Source organism: Amblyraja radiata, chromosome 6, assembly GCF_010909765.2.
Source record: "Amblyraja radiata isolate CabotCenter1 chromosome 6, sAmbRad1.1.pri, whole genome shotgun sequence".
Classification (NCBI taxonomy): domain Eukaryota; kingdom Metazoa; phylum Chordata; class Chondrichthyes; order Rajiformes; family Rajidae; genus Amblyraja; species Amblyraja radiata.
In genome coordinates, this window is record NC_045961.1 from 32,152,975 (window position 1) to 32,175,091 (window position 22,117).

Here is a 22,117-nt window from a genome sequence, read left to right on the forward strand (position 1 = left end):
GACTCAAGGTGGCGTCCTGCAATAAAGAAGCTTGTTAGTTTACTCATGTATCTGAGAGTTCTTTTGAGTCAGTTCCAAGCATCCAAATACACTACAATAAGGAAGCTTGTTTTCCTCTATGTAAGTTATGTCGGCTAATTCTGCTGCAAAGTCAGAGAACTGATGAGCAGTTAACTGGGTCGTGGTTAAGAGATTCAGAGTTGGATAAGATGACACAGACACGGAGAATTCTTCAAGAATTCTTGCACCCTGCTTGAAGTGGTCGGAAACTGCACTTGAATTTGGTGGCCTTGCACCCTGCTTGAAATGGCATGAAACTGCACCTGCATTTGGTGGCCTTGCACCCTGCTTGAAGTGGAAGGAAACTGCATTTGAATTTGGTGACCTTGCACCCTGCTTGAAATGGAATTTCAAGGAATAGCCGTGAGTCAACTGCCAGCCCACCAGCCGTGAGTGAGCTGCCACCCCAATAATCCATTTGGCCCAGAAATGTCCATATTAGCCCTCTAGAAATCAGTCCCTTCAGCCCACAACACCCATACTAGCACTCCAGAAAGCCCCCCCCCCCCCCCCACCCACCCACTGGCCACCAATATTGGAATTGGTGGAGAGGTGGGAATATTGCGTTGGGGGATCAGCCCTTCCGTGTGAACATGGGACCCAACGGGTCCCATTTAGTCTAGTATATTAAATCTCAATGTATGATTTTACACCTTGGAACTTATTTAATGCAACCCCACTTCACTACCTGACAAATACACAAATGTACAGGAGATGGGATATTGATATCCTTTGGATTTACAGGTGAATGTAAACTTTCGTAGCACTGCATGGAGTGCAGGTGAACTGAGCAGCCTGTAATGTCCTGTAAGTTTTGATAGCTCTTCTGATAGTTTAGGACTTTTTGCTGGAGCAGTTTCTGCAACAACAGATGTTCATTACGTTCACCGTCCATGAGTGGTGAAATAGCAGCTTCAGGGCTTTCTGGATCTGATTAAAGTTTCAGTTTCCAGATTTGTGAAGTGCGGAGACTGCAGTCATGGGTAAGGGAATTCCATTGTCAGGTTGCAGCCCGTGTGTTTCATCCCATGTGAATTCCAGGAAATCAACCTGTTTCATCCTGGATGTCGATTATAATCCAAAATCTGTCTTTTCTTCAGTCTGCTAATCATAGGCAACATATTACAATAAATAATAAGAATCTCCCCAGATTACTAATCACCATATCTTTCCATGTTGCGTGAAATGTTGCAGCCAATGACCTTGTGACTTTCTACTGTAAATCATGCATTGACTTTATGAAATAGGCTGTTGAATTCTTTTGAAAGAGAGAAATATTTACCAGAGTTTTGACAAAATCAACAAGTTCAGCCCCACCAAACTTTTGTCATGGGAACACACCCTGTTATATTTTAGGGACTTCCTTTGACCTTTAGCACTAGACAGTCTGGGGATTCCTACAGCTCAGCATCAAGAGTGCCTCCAAAGTCAGAAAATGCTTCCATTTTTCTTCACAACTGCTTCCAATATTTGTTTATGTTACATTTTAATGCAGCCCTTTCGGGACCACAGAACTATTTTGTGCAGGTTGCAAAGAAGGACCCAGTGTAATCATAATCTAACTGCATTAGTCAATAAAGTGACAATGATTGAGCTCTGTGGAAGGGCGGCACGTTGGCACAGAAGTAGAGTTACTGCCTTATGATGCCAGAGACACGGGGAATACGGGTGCTTGTCTGTGCAGTTTGTATGTTTTCCCTGGGGTGGGAGATTGCAACCTTCACGTGGTCCGCCCTGTTTCGACGAATGCAATCAACCTGGCGTGCACAATCAAATAAGATCAAATATATCAAGTTTAGGCTGTGCACGCCATACGCAAGAAGAAGTATGTTTTCCCTGTGACCTGTGTGGGTTTTCTCCGGGAGCTCCGGTTTCCTCCCACACTTCAAAGCTGTGCAGGTTTGTAGGTTAATTGGCTTGGTATAATTGTAAATTGTCCCTAGTGTGTGTAGGATAGAGTTAGTGTGCGGGGATCGCTGGTTGGCGCAGACTCGGTGGGCTGAAGGGCCTGTTTCAGCGCTGTATCTCTAAACTAAATTAAAAACCCCTGTGGTAAATTGGTTTTGTCAACAATGGTGGCCCATGGAGATTGGATTCTAATCCTGACATCCTCCATTTCATTGCTAATTGATATATGAAATGCGAAACAAACATCTATCTACTTCGAATTGAACCATTGATACCATCTCCAACGTCAAAACTACATGAGAAGCTTAGATGGAGTGGGTGTGGTGAGATTGTTTCTCGCAGTGTGAGAGAGTGGAACCAGTGAGCACAGCCTCAGAATAAAAGGACATAGAATGGAAATCAGGAGGAATTGCTTTAGCAAGAGGAATTCATTGTTGCAGACAGTTGTGGAGGCCAAGTGATTGGGTGTTTTTAAATCAGAAATTGGTAGGTTCTTGATTAGTAAGGGTGTCGATGGTTATGGGGGGAAGACAGGAGAATGGGGTTGAGAGGGAATGAATGGCCTAGTTCTGCTCTGAGGTATTTTTATCTTATGATCACAATGATAGGACTTGCTATGTTAAACTTACCCAAAACTCCACTTTAATATGAACATTACTCTTGCAGGCTCTCATTCTGGAGTCTGGGTATACATACGTTTTGGGGTTAAATGATCCTGGCATTGATTTATGTGTTGGACACCACCCATGAAGGACTGAGCCTGAATTAACAACCCATGTCACTATCTAGACCACATTCATACAATGCTTGCTGTCTACTGCACTATATCTACAGAGTTGATGTCAGTGCTGATGCAGAGAAGAGAATACTGCTGCAGGATCTCAACATTGATAATCTCTGCCATAGATTTAGTCCTGGTTTGGAGGAAGTGGCTGGTCCGAGATATTATCACTGTGAGGGAGGGGCAATGTCAGCACACAGCAGGCCGGATGAGTTTTGTGGTGGTCAGGGTTGAGGATACCTAGGGAACATTCCAGGTCATCGTGTCTATGGACTCAAAGATACATTCAAATCACCACCAAGGCACCTGGGGAATTTAGTCTTGACAATTCAGAACTATCGCCAATGGTGTATGTCAAGCTACCACATCAGTTTAATAACACATCTAATTTACCAGTGAGCTGTCGGCAAGGTGTTCTGCCTCCTATATCTACTCTGGCAGGTGTCCTTCTACTCAGGCAATCCCTTGGGATTCAAGATGAATTGCTTTTACTCCAATTTTGTGTTTCTGGAATGGCTTATGAGGTGAACATGGGAAAGGCTCTTCGACCGAGGGCAGGAGGCGACTGAATGAGGGGTGGTGTGGTTGGTCATTCCTGACCTGCTGTGCTCTTTCTGCTGCTTAATCAGGGCATCTGTGTTGTCCCAGTACACGGACACAAGGCTCTCAACACCATAGCCAACACTCCATCTCCACTTTGAGCAGTCATAGGCCAGAGATTGCCAGGAAACACTGGGGATGTTGTATTTCTACAAGGAGGCTTTGAGGGCATCCCACAAAATTTCATCTGTCCCCCGAGATATTCCTTCCAGTGACAAAGGAAAGTATCCATTTGGGGAGCCAGGCGTGAGATATGCAACTTAGATAGCTATTGCAACATCACTGACTAAGTGTAAGTAAAGAATCAGTGAATGAATATGTTGGTCTTTGCGTGATGAATGATTTAAATTGGATTATCCTTCTGTCGTGTCTATCATGAAGTTTATGTCACATCTGGAACTTTCACCATTGTATAATCTTTTTCTCAACTAAATACTGAACTGGTGCATTGAAGGCAATGGTGAAATTCATCACCAATGACCGAGTTCACTGAGCGGAATCTGCTGATGACTTTTCCCTGCGGCAGCTGGCAGTGAGACCCCTCTGTGGTCAGATGTGTCTTCCTTCATGAACATGGTCAGGATCGTATCATTCTGAGGTCCCCTGGTATATCCAACTCTTCTCCGATGTTGATAACGATGTGATTTTGTGACTGAAGCTCATCATCGCTGAGTTTCAGGACATAAGCAAAGAAACCCTGTGTTCCTGACATTATCTTCTTTTACACACAAGGAACTGATGATGCTGGTTTACAAATAAGGACTCAAAGTGCTGAAGTAATGTGGCGGGTCAGGCAGCATCTCTGGAGAAGACACACAAATAAATGCAGATGTTCCAGAGTTGTCTGTTCTGCTGAGTTGTTCCACACCCACAACACCCACACACAAACACATACATGCAATTACTCCTTTAGGTTCACTTCTCACACCCCACTTCCAACCACCAGTCCATGAGGCAGTCTCCAGCTCCCAGGACATTGAGTTCAAACGATAATTAGGATTAGCAATCAGTGACATCTAGAATATGTTGATTATTAACTTTTTTAAACTACAGGCATTTAATGGGCTTATGTTGAACTGTAACGTCCAAGTTCAGGAACAACTTTTTCCCTACAGCCATTAAACACAACATCCTCAAATAAATTCTGAACTACATAGACTATTATTTATGGAATAGAAACACACTGAAACTTTATTTCTCTCGTTTATTGTATTGTTTACAGTGTACTATGTTTACATATTCTGTGGTGCTGCTTGCAAGTAAGAATGTCATTGTTCTAGTGGACATATGACAATAAAACACCCTTGACTTGACTCTGAGCTGGCCTTGCTCCTTGTTTTGCCCAAGGCAGGAATTAAGGTTTCTAGATTAATGTTAATTGCAAAGTGAACCCTGTCTGGCTGCGATTTTTACAGCAAGAAGTGGACAAACTGCCTTGGCTCCTGGCAGATGGGATTCATTTAATTTGTCATCACAGTTCACACAGGTTGAAGAACCTGTTCCTGTGCAGCACTGTTCTGCATTCTAACTAATTTTTGCCTCTCTTGATTAATGCACCATTCTGTGACATTCTTGTTGATCTATTCCCTGTATTTGTGTTACAGTTGAATAAATGTCACTTGCCACTTGTGAGAGAGAGTTACCAACATCCACCCCGCATGGCTGTAATTTGTGGCTCATCCACTAAACCCAGATTCTACAATCAGTTGAAATATCTTATGTTGTTACTAGTACATATGACAATTAACTGTTCCTGATTCTCTGGACTCTTGATGTCATGCAGGTGCCCCCTAAAATCATCCTTAAATCATGTAACTTTAGAGGAATCGCCTACTTTGATTACTCTGTGCCAGAGACCCGGGTTCGATCCTGACTACGGGTGCTGTCTGTACGGAGTTTGTACGTTCTCCGTGACTGCGTGGGTTTTTTCCGAGATCTTCGGTTTCCTCCCACACTCCAAAGACGTACAGGTTTGTAGGTTAATTGGCTTGGTGTAGTTGTGTAAAATTGTCCCTAGTGTGTGCAGAATGATGTTAATTTGCTGCAATCGCTGCTCGGTACAGACTTGGTGGGCTGAAGGGCCTGTTTCCGCACTGTATCTCAAAACTAACCTAAATAAAAATTATCAAGGGGGAGCAGCCGGAGGCTGTTGTGCACATTGGCACAAATGAGATGGGTAGGGAAAGCGATGAGGTCCTGCAGTGCAGAGTGAATACAGTGAGTTAGACAAAGGGTTAAAAAAAGCAGGGTAGTAATCTCTGGATTACTCCTGGTGCCACGTTAGTGAGCGTTTAAATAGTAGGATAGGATGGATGAATGCGTGGCAGAGGCGTTGGTGCAGGGGGCAGCGATTCAGATTTTTGGACAATTGGGATCTCTTCTGGGGCAGAGATGACCTGCACAAGAGGGAGGGGTTGCATCTGAAGTGGAGGATGACCAATATCCTTGCAGGGAGGTTTCACAAGTGTTACTCAGGTGAACTAGAGATGTTTCAGATGTGATGCAGAGGGAGGTAAAAGAGGTGGAAGAGTAGCTTCACTAATCAGGAAGAATATCACGGCGACACTCAGACACGACAAAGCGTAGAGTTCGTCCTGAAGCGATATGGGTAGAGCTGAAAATTAGAAATGTGCAATCACTAATGGGATTGTACTATAGGCTTTGTAATATCAAGTGGGAGATAGAGGAGAGCAGGAGACACATATGTGGACAGATTACAGAAAGATGCGAAAGCAACAGGCAGGGCCGGATTTACGAATAAGCTTCATAAGTTTAAGCTTAGGGCCTCGAGATCTAAGGGGGCAGGGCCGGATTTACCTATAGGCTCTTAGGCTGAAGCCTAGGGCTCAAAATCTAGGGGGCCTCTGGCCAAGGTGTTTTTTTCCCCAGAGTAAAAAAAATCCTGAGTAAAAAATAAAAAAAATTGGAGCGCTATCAACGTTTCCACTTTGACAGAAATTACCCGAAATTCTGGTTCCGGCCCGCAGCAATTTTTAGAGAAAAAAAATTGCGACCATCCGTGCCTGCGCAGTTGGGGGTAGCCGATGACGCAGTAGCTGCGCTAAATGACGTTGTCTCTCCGCGCGTGGGCAGTGGGCCCGGGCGGGTTCAGATCTCCATTTGCACTCCACACAATCACCTCGATGCCTCGTGCCTACCAAAGATCCTCAGTGTATACTCCAGGTAAGTAGTGGAATATTGTGTTGCGGGAGTGCCCGTTTCTCCGGGCCGGGAGGGCTGCGGTGTCTGCGGCGCGGAGTCGGAGCCTCGCTGCGTGGGAGGGAAAGGGGGAGGGAGAGAGAGGGGGGGGGATTTGAGAGGAGGAAAGGAGGGATTGAGACAGAGGGGGGAGAGAGAGGGAGGGGGGGAGAGAGAGGGAGGGGGGAGAGAGAGAGAAGGGGGGGAGGGGGAGAGAGAGAGGGGGGGATGGGGAGAGAGAGGGGAAGGGGGGGGGAGAGATGGGGAGGGAGAGAGGGGGATTACCTTTAGTGAGATTGCAAAATTAAGGTAGGTTTTAAGAGCAATTATATTTTCTCCTCCATATGAATAATATCAAACAATTGGAACGGCTTTCTTTTCCTTGATAACAATACTGATTGTATTCCATAGTTTGCGACTTTCATTTTGCATCATATTTTTAATGTGCACACACTAACACAGTCGAACAGTAACAGGCAATCAAATCAACACACCAAACATTTTCTAAAAAAAAGTTTTATTTACTGCAAAAACATACAGTATTTTATTTGCAGTGTTTGCATGCTCCTTTATAACATTTTACATTACAACTTGATTATTAACACAAGGACAGCTTCAATTCTTGATTTAAAAAAATGTATACAACCATGATCCCAATCATCCCATTCCAACCACTCATTACTCTTGACTCAATCAAAATTATTTCTGAAATATTGGTCATAAATTTGGTGCAAAAATGCTCCAAAATAAGACAGAATGCACCAGAGAGCATCTAAAATCCCAGAGCTCCCAGGGCCCTTAAGCGGGCCCTGGACCCCGGCCGCAAGGGTCCTTGAGCTTCGCACTTGTGATATGCACTGCGTGCACTTATTTCACATAACATTTTTGTAATCCTGCCATGCCACCCCCATTTTTGAAAAGCTTCATACGAGCCTGGTGTATAATATTTTTGACTGTCATAGGCCTTTCTTACATATGCTGTCGCAACACACTAGTCTCTAAACAACACTTCAGTAATTTTCTTTGCCCTCCATTTCAGAATAATAGTGTTTTAAGCCGATAACTCGACACTAGCACTGGCAATAAATAAAAAGCGCTTATGAGGCCCTTATCTCATTGGCCACGTTCGGCTGCACATCGGTGTCAATCTGGTGGACTCTTCCATCTTCTTCTCGTCGTGGGGGTGGAGGATTGGGAGGGGCCTCACAAGTGAAATAGCCTCTTCATCTAAATCCGGCCCTGTCTGACACAGTAACCAATAGTATAGGTGCCCTCGTTTACTCTCGTTGACGTGCAGGTTGTTTCTTCGTCGACATATTCAAAGTGCGCAGAGAATGTATTGATGTTTAAGAAGGAACTGCAGATGCTGGAAAATCGAATGTAGACAAAAATGCTGGAGAAACTAAGCAGGTGAGGCAGAATCTGTGGAGCGAAGGCGACGTTTTGGGTCGAGACCCTTCTTCAGACCTTTCTTCAGGATGTATTGAGCTCATTGGGCAGGTTCCTGTTTTTGTCAGCGATACTGCCAGACTACACCATGTAACCCGTTATAGCATGCAAGCTTGCCACAATCTACAGATGTTGCCTTGGGATTCCAGCTCGGTCTGGAATTTCCTCTTGCCATCTTTATTTGATAGCTTTGCAGAGATCGTAGATAAGATTCCTTGTACCGCTCAGGATAGTTTGACTTGAACCCCATCTGGGAATGGACCTCATAATTTATCCATAGTTTCCGATTTGGGAACACATATCGTCTTCTTTGATATGTATGTAAAGGTATTTAAAGGTAACTGGTTATAGTTATAATATTCTGTTAAGGGCCTGTCCCACTGTACGAGGTAATTCAAGAGTTCTCCCGAGTTTTCCCCTAATTTGAACGGAGTATGTCTGTAGCGGGTCTGTAGGAGTTCGTGGATGTCTCGTAGCGGGTCGTACGAATAACGGTAGGTACTCGGGAAATCCGGTAAACTCGTGACGTTTTTTCAACACTGAAAAACGTCCACGAGTAAATAAAATACTCGTTATGAAAAATATTGATACTTTGTACTCGTACAAGTGCTACAAGACATCCACGAACCCCTATGGACCCGCTATGTACATTCTCCGAGTTCGAATCAGGGGAAAACTCGGGAGAACTCTTGAATTACCTCGTACAGTGGGACAGGCCCTTTAAGCTAAATGGCTACTACAATGTATTCATCTACACAGTTGCTGATAACTGTGACAACTGTGGCATGGTCATTTAGGTTAGCTGCAGTCTTTGAATAGGGATCTTGAATAGTGAAGAGATTTAGTTTGATTGCAAGATTGCACAGCAGTACAACTTTTATCAGCCACCCCCATTGCAAAAGGGAACTGATATTTTTCAACTAAATGCCATGTAAAACCTTCACAACTATGACCTAAATTGTCACAACTCTTAAAACACCCATCAGTGATATTGTACCAAAATGCTGCAGTTGATATACTACCATAAATTTCTATTCCTTTGCTCCATAGATGCAGCCTCATCCGCTGTGTTTCTCCAGCATTTTTGTCTACTTTCGATTTTTCCAGCATTTGCAGTTCTTTCTTAAACGAACATAGACATAGTAATTTTGTTTAGTTATGCTGCAAGAATGGTGATAAGTCATTAAAGAGTGCTTCTTCAAACTGCAGTACTTATGATTCATCAGGTGTGCAAATCACGGACAATTGGCAAATTGCTTTGAAATTATTTGACTAGGAAGCCATTGAATAGCCCTGGAGACCTAACAAATGCTGCACAATCACATTCATAATTAATTTAGCCAAGAGTGTTCAAGGGCTATGTTCTTCTCCCTGCAGAGGAATGAGCTGCATTTATGGACAAACAAATGAAGTAAACGAGAAATTAACAGGCCTATGTGAGATTTTGTTCTATTTGCACTGAATGGCATCAATCTATGGTTGTCACTAGAAATTTAGGATACCTTGGGGCACTTTTATCAACAGGACCAATATTATTTCCCATGTAACTTGCATCTGTTAAAAGACTGCAGGCCCCATGTTGAGCAGCTCCCGCATAGTCAGGCCAATTGTTTATTGTTTATTTAAATTAAAATCTTGTCCTCAAATATCGAATCCCATAACTATAGCTGCAAGGAGATATCGTGCAGCTGTTCCACCTCGGTCCCTTTGCTTTATCTTTACTGGCTCAGCAGTACCAGAAGCTATCACTTATATTTTCAAGTCACATTCGCAAAACAGACAACTGGTACAATATAAATTACTCCACTGTCATGTTTTTGCTGCATGGCTCATGTTTCAAAGAGATCTAGTGTTGTCTATGATAAAAGGCATAAAACTTGAAATAAACAATTTATATAACATGACATTCGTAGACTTGGAACATAGGACAGTATTGCACTGGAACAGGTGCTTTGGCCCACAATATTTGTACCGACCATCATGCTAATTTAAATTATACAGTTCCTGCAAATGGTTGACATCCTTCCATTTCCTGCCCGTTTATGTGTACCTCAATGCCTCTTGAACATTACTCGAGTATCTGCTTCCACCACTTCCGGGCAGCATTTTCCAGGAACCCACCATTCTAGAAAGAACTTTTCTATAAATCCATGTCCCCCTCCTCCCCCTCCCCCCCCCTTGTGTATGACATTTCCAATACCAGGGATAGGGAGGGGGGACTTTCTACCCTATCTAAACCTCTCAATGTTATGTACTTCTAGCAGGTTGTCCCTCAGATTCTCTCCATGAAAATCATCCAAGTTTGTCCAACAACTTCCTGGCTGAGTTTCCAATCCAGGCAACATTCTGGTTAACCTCTTCTGCACCCCTCCTAAGTCACCACATCCTTCTTGTTATGCAATGCCCAGTACAGCACACAATACTCCAAATGTGTAATCTCCATTTTTATGTACAGGATGGAGGAAACTGGTTACTACATTTGATATGCAATATATGTATATGGCATATATCTGGGCTAAGTATTTCCAAATGGGGCTCATGGACAATACTTAAATCACACTACATAGCACCTCGACCGCACCCGAATCTTATTATTTGGCAGTTATTTCTGTTAATTACATGCAGCAAGAAAGACAGAAACCATAATTAGGGAAATAAGAGATTTACATGTGGAGAACAGAAAGAATGGATAATCTGATAAACGCAAAGAATGACACATATTTGGACTGTCTAAAGGCACGTGCTAATAGCATAATTAATTATTTTGAGAGAAAAATGTACGCACAACCTTAATCACCTTAACCTTAAATGCCACCCCCAAAAGGCAAAGCAGTCAACCAAATGCATGCTCCAAATATTGAGTTAACACCCGTCCAAGAATATGGATATAATTTTTTGTTCTCAATCTTGATGATTGTCTTGTAAACCAGTTTTGACTTTTAAGGTGTTTCAGGTCACGACTTCAGGCTCTTGCTGGTGCGAATAAAGCAGTGCTGAATAGCACTTTGCTACAATGGTCCCAGGGTCTTGGCCCTATCACAATAGTTAGGTCTTCTGATCAAATATGCATTGGAAAGTTGAAAAACGTTTTCACAAATATATTTTTTTCTGATAGGCAAGAATCTAGAAACGTATACGCAGCAGGTGCATGTAGTTTGATTATGAGTGTAGGTGGGGTTGGGAGTGGGGGAAAAAGAGACATGCCATCCCCTAAAAAGACAATTCACAATCAAAATCAAATATTAAGAAATATAAGGGAATTTCAAGAGCATATTTCCTATGCAAAGGTAATACATCTGAATAAATTATAAAACAGCACATAAACAAAATGTTTATTCCGTAATTTGCATTTGGGGGAAAAACAGAGCAAACAATGCCATCATTTGTAGACAGAGTATTTTAACAATACATTGGTGCTGCTTATTAGAGATTAAAATAATAATCAACTTAATTTCAAATGACTAGATGACAATATGCTCAAAGAAAATTGACCAAAGCTTTAAGGCATTGGATGCTATAAATTATTAACACTCTCAATACTTTCAATGTTTGCAGCCTTGTTTACAATAACATTTGCTGATAAGATCTGCACACCATTCATTTTTGGCTTGCTTATTGTGCAATTCCACAAATACAAAATTAACCATATTGATAAGCAGTTTCTCTCAACTTTGTGCAACTTTCATGTTATGAATCAGGAAAAATACCAAAGTGTAAAATTATATACAAGAGACAATTCTTGTGCGTGTTGATGACAAAATATAAATATTTGTATTGTCATCTTTCTAATAATCTAACATAACTCTCTTCTTGGTAGCGCCCACTTTCTAACATTTAGAAAAAGGAATGTAGATATTTACAACACCTGCACATGCAAAAGCAAGACAATACAGTCCAAAAACTGATAAATATTCTTAATTTTCTCATTACCTTGTCAAGATGTTTTAGTTCCCAAATTTGAAATTAATGTTACAGTATCTTCACTATCCAATCTTTACATTTGACAAATGTCAAAAATTCTAAGTGTCGGTAACACAAAACTATATTAGAGATACATAGGGAAAAACATAAAAATCAAACTTAGTCATCTTTTAAATTAAATCAATATCATATATTCTCGACAGCAATTGCACTCACATTTACAATAGACAATAGATGCAGGAGTCGGTCATTCGAGCCAGCACCACCATTCACTGTGATCATGGCTGGTCTTCCACATTCTTGCCTTCTCACCATATCCCCTGACTTCGCTATCTTTAAGGGCTCTATCTAACTCTGAGGCAGAGAATTCCATAGATTCACAACTCTTTGGGTGAAAATGTTTTTCCTCATCTCCGTTCTAAATGGCCTACCCTTTATTCTTAAACTGTGGCCCCTGGTTCTTGTCTCCCCAAACACCAGGAACATGTTTCCTGAATCTTATATGTTTCAAGATCCCCTCTCATCCTTCTAAATTCCAATGTATACACGCCCAACCACTCCATTCTATCAATATATGGCAGTCCCGCAATCCCGGGAATTAACCCCGTGTACCTACGCTGCAGTCCCTCAATAGCAAGAATGTCCTTCCTCAAATTTGGAGACCAAAACTGCACACAATACTCCAGGTGTGGTCTCACTAGGGCCCTGTACAACTTCAGAAGGACCTCTTTGCTCCTATACTCAACTCCTCTTGTTATGAAGGCCAACATGCCATTAGCTTTCTTTACTGCCTGCTGCACCTGCATGCTTACTTTCAGTGAGTGATAACAAGGACACCCAGATCTCTTCGTACTTCCCCTTTTCCCAACTTGACACCATTCAGATAATAATCTGCCTTTCTGTTTTTGCCACCAAAGTGGATAACCTCACATTTATCCACATCAAACTGCATCTGCCATGCATCCGCACACTCACCCAACCTGTCCGAGTCACCCTGCATCCTCATAGCCTCCTCCTCACAGTTCACACTGCCACCCAGCTTTGTGTCATCTGCAAATTTGCTAATGTTAGTTTGAATCCCTTCATCTAAATCATTGATGTATATTGTAAATAGCTGCGGTCCCAGCTACGAGACTTGCGGTACACCACTAGTCACTGCCTGCCATTCTGAAAGGGACCCGTTAATCCCTATTCTTCCTTAGTGAAGACAGATCCAAAGTACCTGTTCAACTCGTCTGCCATTTCCTTTGTCCCCGTATTGCCTTTTTAGTTATCTTCTGTTGCTCTTTAAAAGTTTCCCAATCCTCTGGCTTCCCGCTCATCTTTGCTATGTTATAGTTCTTCTCTTTTGTTTTTATACTGTCCTTGACTTCCCTTTGTCAGCTACGGTCGCCCCTTACTTCCCTTGGAATCGTTCTTCCTCTTTGGAATGAAACAAGAACAATTTCAAAAGGAAAACAACAACTGTATCCAAAATGTTCAATTAGTTGATTTTCAATGTAGAATCTCATTCTATAAAACCAATAAGTAAAACAAGAAAAAGTTGTGGAAATATCATTTGTTAGAAACTATCTTTATTAGAAACATCCTGGAAATGTCTATCAAACCAACCCTTTATTGGGTCCTGACAATCATTTTTTAGATGCTCTTTTTTTTTCCAATCTGCTGAGTTTTAGCAAGTGAAGGACACTTAGATCAGGTGACTTGGGAGCTTTATCTCCCTAAGCTGCTTATCATTAGGGTTTGTTTCACCTGCAGACTAATTAATGAGGTTGACTTATCATGACTAATCAACAATTAAGTAACATAAACATTATTTAAAAATAGACATTATCTATTATCTAGTCAGTTCCATTTATTCACCATCTTTCAACTAGCACCTTGTGTTCCTCGCCTATACTAAATAATGCAATCTGCATGCTTGAAGTATCAGAGGCACAAAATGGGGATGAAGGAGATGAAGTATTTTGGTAATCTGCAGAAAAGGCAAACATGGTCTTCCAAGAACAGTGGTTTGAATTAAGAGTTATTGGGAAGAAAGTATCTTGACTAACTGTTTGCAAAGGCCACAGATGTAAAATGTGTGGCAAACATCTTATCGGGGTAGGATGGAAGGGTGATGATAGTTTACATTCAGCAAGTTATGACCTAGAAACGCATCATCTGTAACAGTTTCTTTCAAAAGTGGAATTAGATTTCTATTTCAAGTTTGCAAGTCTGCAGGGCTTTTGTGAATAATGAAGGACGTTGAGAGACTATTTTAATCTTCCAAAAATGTGGCAAAGGCACAATGGGCAAAATGACCATCTTCTTCAATGCATAATATTATGGCTTGTCAAAAATTACAATTCAAAGAAAGACCACATATGCTGGAAACCTGTAAGTGCTTTCATTGAGAAATATTCACATTCCTTTAGAAGCTGAGCACATGATGAGGGTGTATGATTATAGATAAAATGACCATATGGCAATGATTGAAGGACAGGAAACATTAGTATGGGCAAGACCAGGTAACACAGAAGACACTCATAATAGTGATTATTACGATTCAAGAATGATAAAAATAGCATACTACAGAAAAAAATAACTTACTAAAATACAATAATTGAAATAACATACACACACTTTAAAAATCATATTTCAAACTGGCACACAGATTTATAAATGTATGGCTTATATGCAAGTACTTATGAGACAGTACTAAAATTCCGTATTTTCTTAAAACCGAAAATTCTTTCAACTCAAAATGAAACATTAGCAAGGTGGTAGCAAATTAATTTAATTGATTGATCTGTCTCCATAGTGCACCCTACAGATGTTGATCAATTTATAAGTTTGAGAGAAAATCATGCACACTAAACATATATTCTAACAGGGAACCTCTCCTGCAGTCCTCATACAGTTCCTTAGAATTATAAAGATAGTGTCATGTTGTGCCAATATTTTCCAAAGGGAATAGTTAAGATGCAACTTTCACAAAAATGTGCAAGTGTGTCAATTCCTTTGGTTTATTGATTTCAAAGATTTCACAACACAGGCTGCATTTACTTTTGCAGTCAACCCATGCAATTTTCCAAAACCTGTAAGTTTAAAGTTTCATAATATAAATTAACCATTCCATAACTTCATCCTGAATGTCACATGGCATAGGCTTCTAATTTACATATGGATATTATTAATAGCAAATATGAAACAAATTCTCCATAGCCGATATGACAATGTCAAAAAAAAAAGCTGTGTGAAAGTTCTGAAATCTTTTTCCCGAAAATAACTTTTCAAAAAAGAATGTGAAGCAGGTAGGTTATATCTGTTTCTTTGGGCTGAATGAATGTCTTTGGATTTGCAGTATATCCAATAATACTTCCATCTGTGACGGCATTCTTTGAGAAACACCTTTAACCATAGTTTGTTTTTTGTAGTTAATTCACTTTTGACTAAACAGTTGGACTGTTTCCAAAGTCCACAGTAATGTTGGTGTACAAAGGAAGCTCTTCCCTTTGAAGTAAGCTGTATTCTATAGAGTTCATCCCATCAGATCGCCATGACTTGGATACCTTCACCACCATGTCAAATCTGTAAAATAATCAAACTACTTGGTCTGCTATAATTGCAGATTTAAAAAATACGGCTGTTTTATTAAACATAAAATGTTACCTTGTCAAAATATCTATCCTTATCCTTATTAAATCTGAATGCAGACAGCCTATAGTGGTATTCTTTAGCATCCCAGCCTCTTATAACAGATTGAGGGGCAGCAGGGCCTCCAATAAGTTTTTATGCCACCTCCCTAGGCTCTGGCTGACAGCAAAATTTAATTCTGGAATTTTGCTATCTATAAAGTCTTTTGAAATGTTTCTGAATGTGATAAAGGAAACTATTAAAATCTTTAAAATTAAGATTTGATCACAAACATTAGGACAATAATAATAAATATTAAGCAAAACCTCAAGCAATGCACTTATCTGCTCCTTGTTTTTACTGCCTTCTAATTCCATGGAAATTAACAGGATAGTGGATACGAACACAAATGCCAGGGAATCCCTGAATGATTTAACTCCATTGTTGAACTCCATGGGAAATCTAAGAGTTTTGATTTGGTACTCCAAATCTGCAAGTTATGATTTTCGCACACGCACTGGTATCCCTAATTTGCTTCATTTTAACGGATGCATGTCAAGCTCAAGTTTCTTTTCTAAATCAAGCATCTGTACACATGGTATTTAAAATGGAATCAAACTTTTCCCAGTGTTTTTATCTATTGTATAATGCTATCTAAAACAAGCAATTTTCTACTCAGTAGCACTTTTCTGATGAGCAAGCGACCTCGTACTTTCTAATTGTCCCATTTTGCACTTGACAGTCTTTTTTCTTTTATTAGTTAAAGAAACAAATGCAATGCCCAATGAGCTCAAATTAAACTGATTACTTATTTTCCATCTTCTTCTGAAGACTATACAAAACAGCGCTGAATGAAAAAAACTGTAAATCTGAAAGCAAAAGTAAATCCAAGCTCAAAACCATCAAAAGCAAACCCAGGGATTATATTAAATGACAAGAAACGTATATTTGAGTGCAAAACTATTTTTACACCCAACCTGTCATAGTAAAGTCAAATTTAGAAATTATGCATGGAAAAAACTTTTAGAACAGGTATAACTATCAACATAGTATGTTTTTTTGTATCTTCGAGACATCCCTAAATGCTGCTTTATACTGATCCATATATTTTTATTTTGTTTAAAATAGACAATAGACAATATGTGCAGGAGTAGGCCATTCAATGTTGTCATGCGTGATCATCCACAATCAGTATCCCGTTCCTGGCTTCTCCCCGTATCCCATGACTCCGCTATCTTTAAGAGCTCTGTCTAGCGCTCTCTTGAAAGCATCCAGAGAACCAGCCTCCACCGCCCTCTGAGGCAGAGAATGCCACAGACTCACAACTCTGTGTGAAAAAGTTTTTCCTCATCTCCGTTCTAAATGGCTTACCCCTTATTCTTAAACTGTGGCCTCTGGTTCTGGACTCCCCCAACATCGGGAACATATTTCCTGCCTGCAGCTTGTCCAAACACTTAATAATCTTATTTGTTTCAATAAGATACCCTCTCATCCTTCTAAATTCTAGAGTATACAAGCACAGCCGCTCCATTCTATCAACATATGACAGTCCCGCCATCCCGGGAATTAAGCTGGTGAACCTACTCTGCACTCCCTCAATAGTAAGAATCCAAAGTACCTGTTCAACTCGTCTGCCATTTCCTGTTCCCCATAATAAATTCACCTTTTTCAATCTTCAAGAGTCCAACTTTGGTCTTAACTAATTTTTTCCTCTTCACATACCTAAAGAAGCTTTTACCATCCTCCTTACATTCATACCTCATCTTTTCTCCCCATATTGTCTTTTGAGTTACCTTCTGTTACTCTTTAAAAGTTGCCCAATCATCTGGCTTCCCGCTCATCTTTGCTATGTTATACCTCTTCTCCTTCATTTTTATACTGTCCCTGACATCCCTTTTCAGCCACGGTTGCCCCTTACTCCCCCTGGAATCTTTCTTCCTCTTTGGAATGAACTGATCCTGCACCTTCTGTATTGTTCCCAGAAATACCTGCCATTGTTGTTCCACTGTCATCCCTGCAAGGGTATCTTTCCGGCCAACTCATAGCTCAATTCCCCTTTGTTCAACTGTAATACTGACACCTCCGATTTACCCTGCTCCCTCTCAATTTGTAGATTAAAACTAATCATATTATCAATTTGTAGATTAAAACATCATATTATCATTGCATTAATGACCAAGTATATATAATTTCACAAAATCTGTGGCATCTATTCCTTGGGAAACAATGCAAAAGAATAAATGAAAATCCATTTTATATCACTGTTTTAAAAAGCTTAACTGATCCGTAAAGCAGTTGAATTAATATTATACCACCCAATACTCAAGAATCATAGCAATAACATTTGGCTTATAAATTAAAACCACATCTTAAATTTACCTTTTGTCATTTTTTTCATTACCCACATCCATATTATGTGAGATCATTTTATAATGTCCAAGTGAGAGGGGAGTTCGAATTATCTTCATCCCTGCAAAATAAATCCTAAACAAAGAGTAATGATTTACTTATAAGTTCTTCAATATAAACCTTTGTACAATCACTTAACTAGATATTTGGTTACATTAAGGTTGTTAGCTTCTATGTTTTTGCATTCATAACCTGCTTTAAGAATATACTGTAGACCTCAAATCAAAGTTCTAATTAATCATACATTCAAGCAGGTAATATTAAATTACTGATCAGGTAACAAAAAACGTACTAAATTTAACGCTAAAACAAAAACAGTTCAAAGATAACCACATTGGTCGCATTTCATTGGTCTATCACGATTTGGTCTGGCACGATTTGGTTGCCGCTGCTCTCTCTTCACACTGTGTTTTTGATTTTCTGTTTTTGGATTGAATTCTGTTTTTAATTTGTGTCATTGTGATGTCTTTAATTACTTGTTTTACTCCGATTATATGTTTTTATTCCGATTACTATGTAAGGTGTCCTTGAGATTTTGTATGAAAGGCGCCCATTAAATATAAAATTTATTATTATTATTATCAGTAATTATGGGCCGCATTTCAATCACTCAGTAGAGCTCAGCCTACAATTTTGTTGAATTCTTCTTTTAAGAATTGTAAATAGCAACCTATGGGAGCTTATAGCATTATTCCTAAACAATGGTATATCATGCCATTCTAACAATAATTCTTTAACTTTGACTTGCATCTTACCTAGCAGAAATATCATCATCTTCTCCACCCCAACCCCAGTATGTGTTTGGGAAGCCATTAATTCGTAAGTACTGATCTGGAGTCAAGGCTGAAACACCACCAAAATACATCCTATATGGTAGCCTATAAAAACAAAGAACATTTGTTGATGCTTCATGCATTTTCACATAAGAGGCTACACTAAAAAATAAAACTGCTGATTATATTTTACAAGTGATGCAGTGGCAAGCTTCACATGTATCATTTATAGACTTGAAAACAATGCTACACACTTTGTCTTACATTAAAAAATCAGATAATTGTAATTATCAGAGTGTAGAATATAGTGATATAGCTACAAGTGGAAGTATGATTTAAAAGAGTGGAGCAATTGTATTGGATGACAGTAGATCCTCTTTTAGGACGAGCGCACAATGATCACTGCAGCGATTTTTCAAAATCACAATAGTTCAGTGTAAAACTTCAAACCCCAAGACTTGAACTTTAACACAAATATCCAATTACATGAAAGATGAAACATTAACTCACATGAACATATAGCTCAAGTGTCTATGCAAAACAGAATTAAAGAGCAACCAACCTCCAAAGCAACCAGTTAACATAGGTAAATGTAGATAGGTGCAAGTAATCTGTTTGGAGTCATTAATAATAGTCACAAATTAATATGTAATAATGTTAGAAAATTAAGACTTTATCAAATACATTTAACATGCCATACACTTAACCTCCAGTACAGGCTTCTCAGGACTTAGGAATGTTATCAATGAAGAGTTTCAAGAATTCACAATTATCTTTAAACTAGATTGAAAAGTCCCAATAAAAATGTAGCTCTTATTGTTGGTTGATCAGTTCCTTTGCGAGAATAGTTTAGTTGGAATTCTTGTCAGCATAGATTTGAGAACATTGAGATTTGAGAGCATCAGAACAGGTGTAATCATAGAATATTTAACACCATATCTAAAGGTTTATCACATATCTGAGGTATTTGCCCTCCATATGTATTGTGGCAGTTCAACTCTCCAAACCATTTGCTCCTGGAAGTAGATTATCGTTTGTTCAACAGAACAAAATCCTCAATAGAAATTAGACATATGGTATACAAAGAAACCCTCAAAGTGCAGGAGTACTAACTGAGATACTTGGCTAGAAGATGTGACATTGAGCTGGAGTTCTGAGTAGAACATTCTTTCAGCTTTTGAGAACTGTGTATGCCACATACAGTGCCCCCCATAATGTTTGGGACAAAGACCCATCATTTATTTATGTGCCTCTGTACTCCACAATTTGAGATTTATAATAGAAAAAAGACACATGTGGTTAAAGTGCACATTTTATACATTTTTGTTTCACCATGTAGAAATTACAGCTGTATTTATACATAGCCCCCCCATTTCAGGGCACCATGTTTGGGACAACATGGCTTCACAGGTGTTTGTAATTGCTCAGATGTGTTTAAATGCCTCCTTAATGCAGATATGAGAGAGCTCTCAGCACCAAGTCTTTCCATCACCTTGGGAAACTTTTATTGCTGTTTATCAACATGAGGACCAAAGTTGAGTCAACTTAGGCTTATCAAAATCAACTGTTTGGAACATCATTAAGAAGAAAGCGAGCACTGATGAGCTTACTAATCGTAATGGAACTGGCAGGCCAAGGAAGACCTCCACAGCTGATGACAGAAGAATTCTCTCTGTAATAAAGAAAAATCCCAAACACCTGTCCGACAGATCAGAAACACTCTTCAGGAGTCAGGTGTGGATTTTCAATGACCACTGTCAGCAGAAGACTTCAACAGAAATACAGAGGCTACACTGCAAGATGCAAACCATCGGTTAGCCACAAAAATAGGATGGCCAGGTTACAGTTTGCCAAGAAGTACTTAAAAGAGCAAGCACAGTTCTGAAAAAAGGTCTTGTGGACAGATGAGATGAAGATTAACTTATTTCAGAGTGATGGCAAGAGCAAAGTATGGAGGATAGAAGGAACTGCCCAAGATCCAAAGCATACCACCTCATCTGTGAAACACGGTGTAGGGGGAGTTATGGCCAGGGCATGTTTGGCTGCTGAAGGTACTGGCTCACTTATCGTCATTGATGGTACAACTGCTGATGGTAGTTGCATAATGAATTCTGAAGTGTAAAGACACATCCTATCTGCCCAAGTTCAAACAAAGGCCTCAAAACTCTTTGGCCGGCAGTTCATTCTACAGCAAGACAATGATCCCAAACATACTGCTAAAGCAATAAAGGAGTTTTCAAAGCTAAAAAATGGTCAATTCTTCAGTGGCCTAATCAATCACCCGATCTGAACCCAATTGAGCATGCCTTTTATATGCTGAAGAGAAAACTGAAGGGGACTAGCCCTCAAAACAAGCATAAATTAAAGATGGCTGCAATACAGGCCTGGCAGAGCATCATCAGAGAAGACACCCAGCAACTGGTGATGTCCATGAAACGCAGACTTCATTGTATGCAAAGGAATGCAACAATATACTAAACATGACTACTTTCATTTACATGACATTGCTGTGTCCCAAATATTTTGGTGCCCTGAAATGGGCGGACTATGTATAAACTCTGCTGTTATTTCTACATGGTGAAACCAAAATGTATAAAAACACCCTTTAATAAAATCTGACAATGTGCACTTTAACCACACGCGATTTTTTTTTCCTTTACAAATCTCAAATTGTGGAGTGCAGAGGCAAATAAATGATGGGTCTTTGTCCCAAACATTATGGAGGGCACTGTAGGCAATCTGAAGAAGTTCCATTATTTTTGTTTCTCGATTTCCTTCTACAGAGTTCATCATCCACATGAAGGATCACTCTCCATGTTATCTGACCTCGTCATCACGTATTTGCGCATTGCATCCATAACCAACAACACTGATTGTCATAATCACAGCCATCTCCCAGCATAGTGAAAGCAGCAGGCTCTCTCAAAAATGCCAGATAGAATAGCACTCCACTCTTGTACAAACTGCATCCAGTAATTAGGAAAACATCACTAAGTTTAGTTGTAGACATTGCTCTTTCAAAATACTTCTGGACTTTCAAATTCCATTTCCCCATTAACTCGTTAAATAGTATTCTCCAGATGGCATCACATGGTTTTGTATTACTTTCATAGACGGAAGGGCTGGGGTGGATGGCCTATGCCCCCCCCCCCCCTCCCATTTTGAGAGGCGAGGGACAATCCCCCCCATGTTTTCTTATATGTCGAAACCAAAGATCATAGAGCGTATAATCTACGTATGATCTTTGGCCGAAACGTAACTTAGGCCTATTCTCCGGCCCCTTTACCCCCCTAGGTGCTCCCACCCACCACGGAAGGAAACTAGTGCTGCACTCTTCCCAATTAAGCCAGTGCTACCTGTAATTACCGTATCATGCGTACATGTCCATCAGGGGTCTCCA

At 40.0% G+C, this 22,117-nt stretch overlaps 1 protein-coding gene across 2 annotated transcripts in view; it reads right to left on the reverse strand.

Moving 5' to 3' along the window:
• The window catches only part of LOC116974216 (beta-1,4-galactosyltransferase 3-like), a 60,874-nt gene that overhangs the window by 11,259 nt on the left and 27,498 nt on the right, over positions 1 to 22,117 (reverse strand). The window contains exons 4-6 of one of the 2 annotated variants that reach the window (XM_033022449.1): positions 18,700 to 18,822; positions 17,915 to 18,019; positions 11,317 to 15,490 (exon numbers count right to left, since the gene is read on the reverse strand). In XM_033022449.1, the coding sequence (XP_032878340.1) occupies positions 15,352 to 15,490; positions 17,915 to 18,019; positions 18,700 to 18,822 (367 nt within the window). In that variant the 3' untranslated portion in view covers positions 11,317 to 15,351. Of the gene's footprint in view, positions 1 to 11,316; positions 15,491 to 17,914; positions 18,020 to 18,699; positions 18,823 to 22,117 lie in introns of those variants that run through there. The other variant, XM_033022450.1, reaches the window with a different exon arrangement.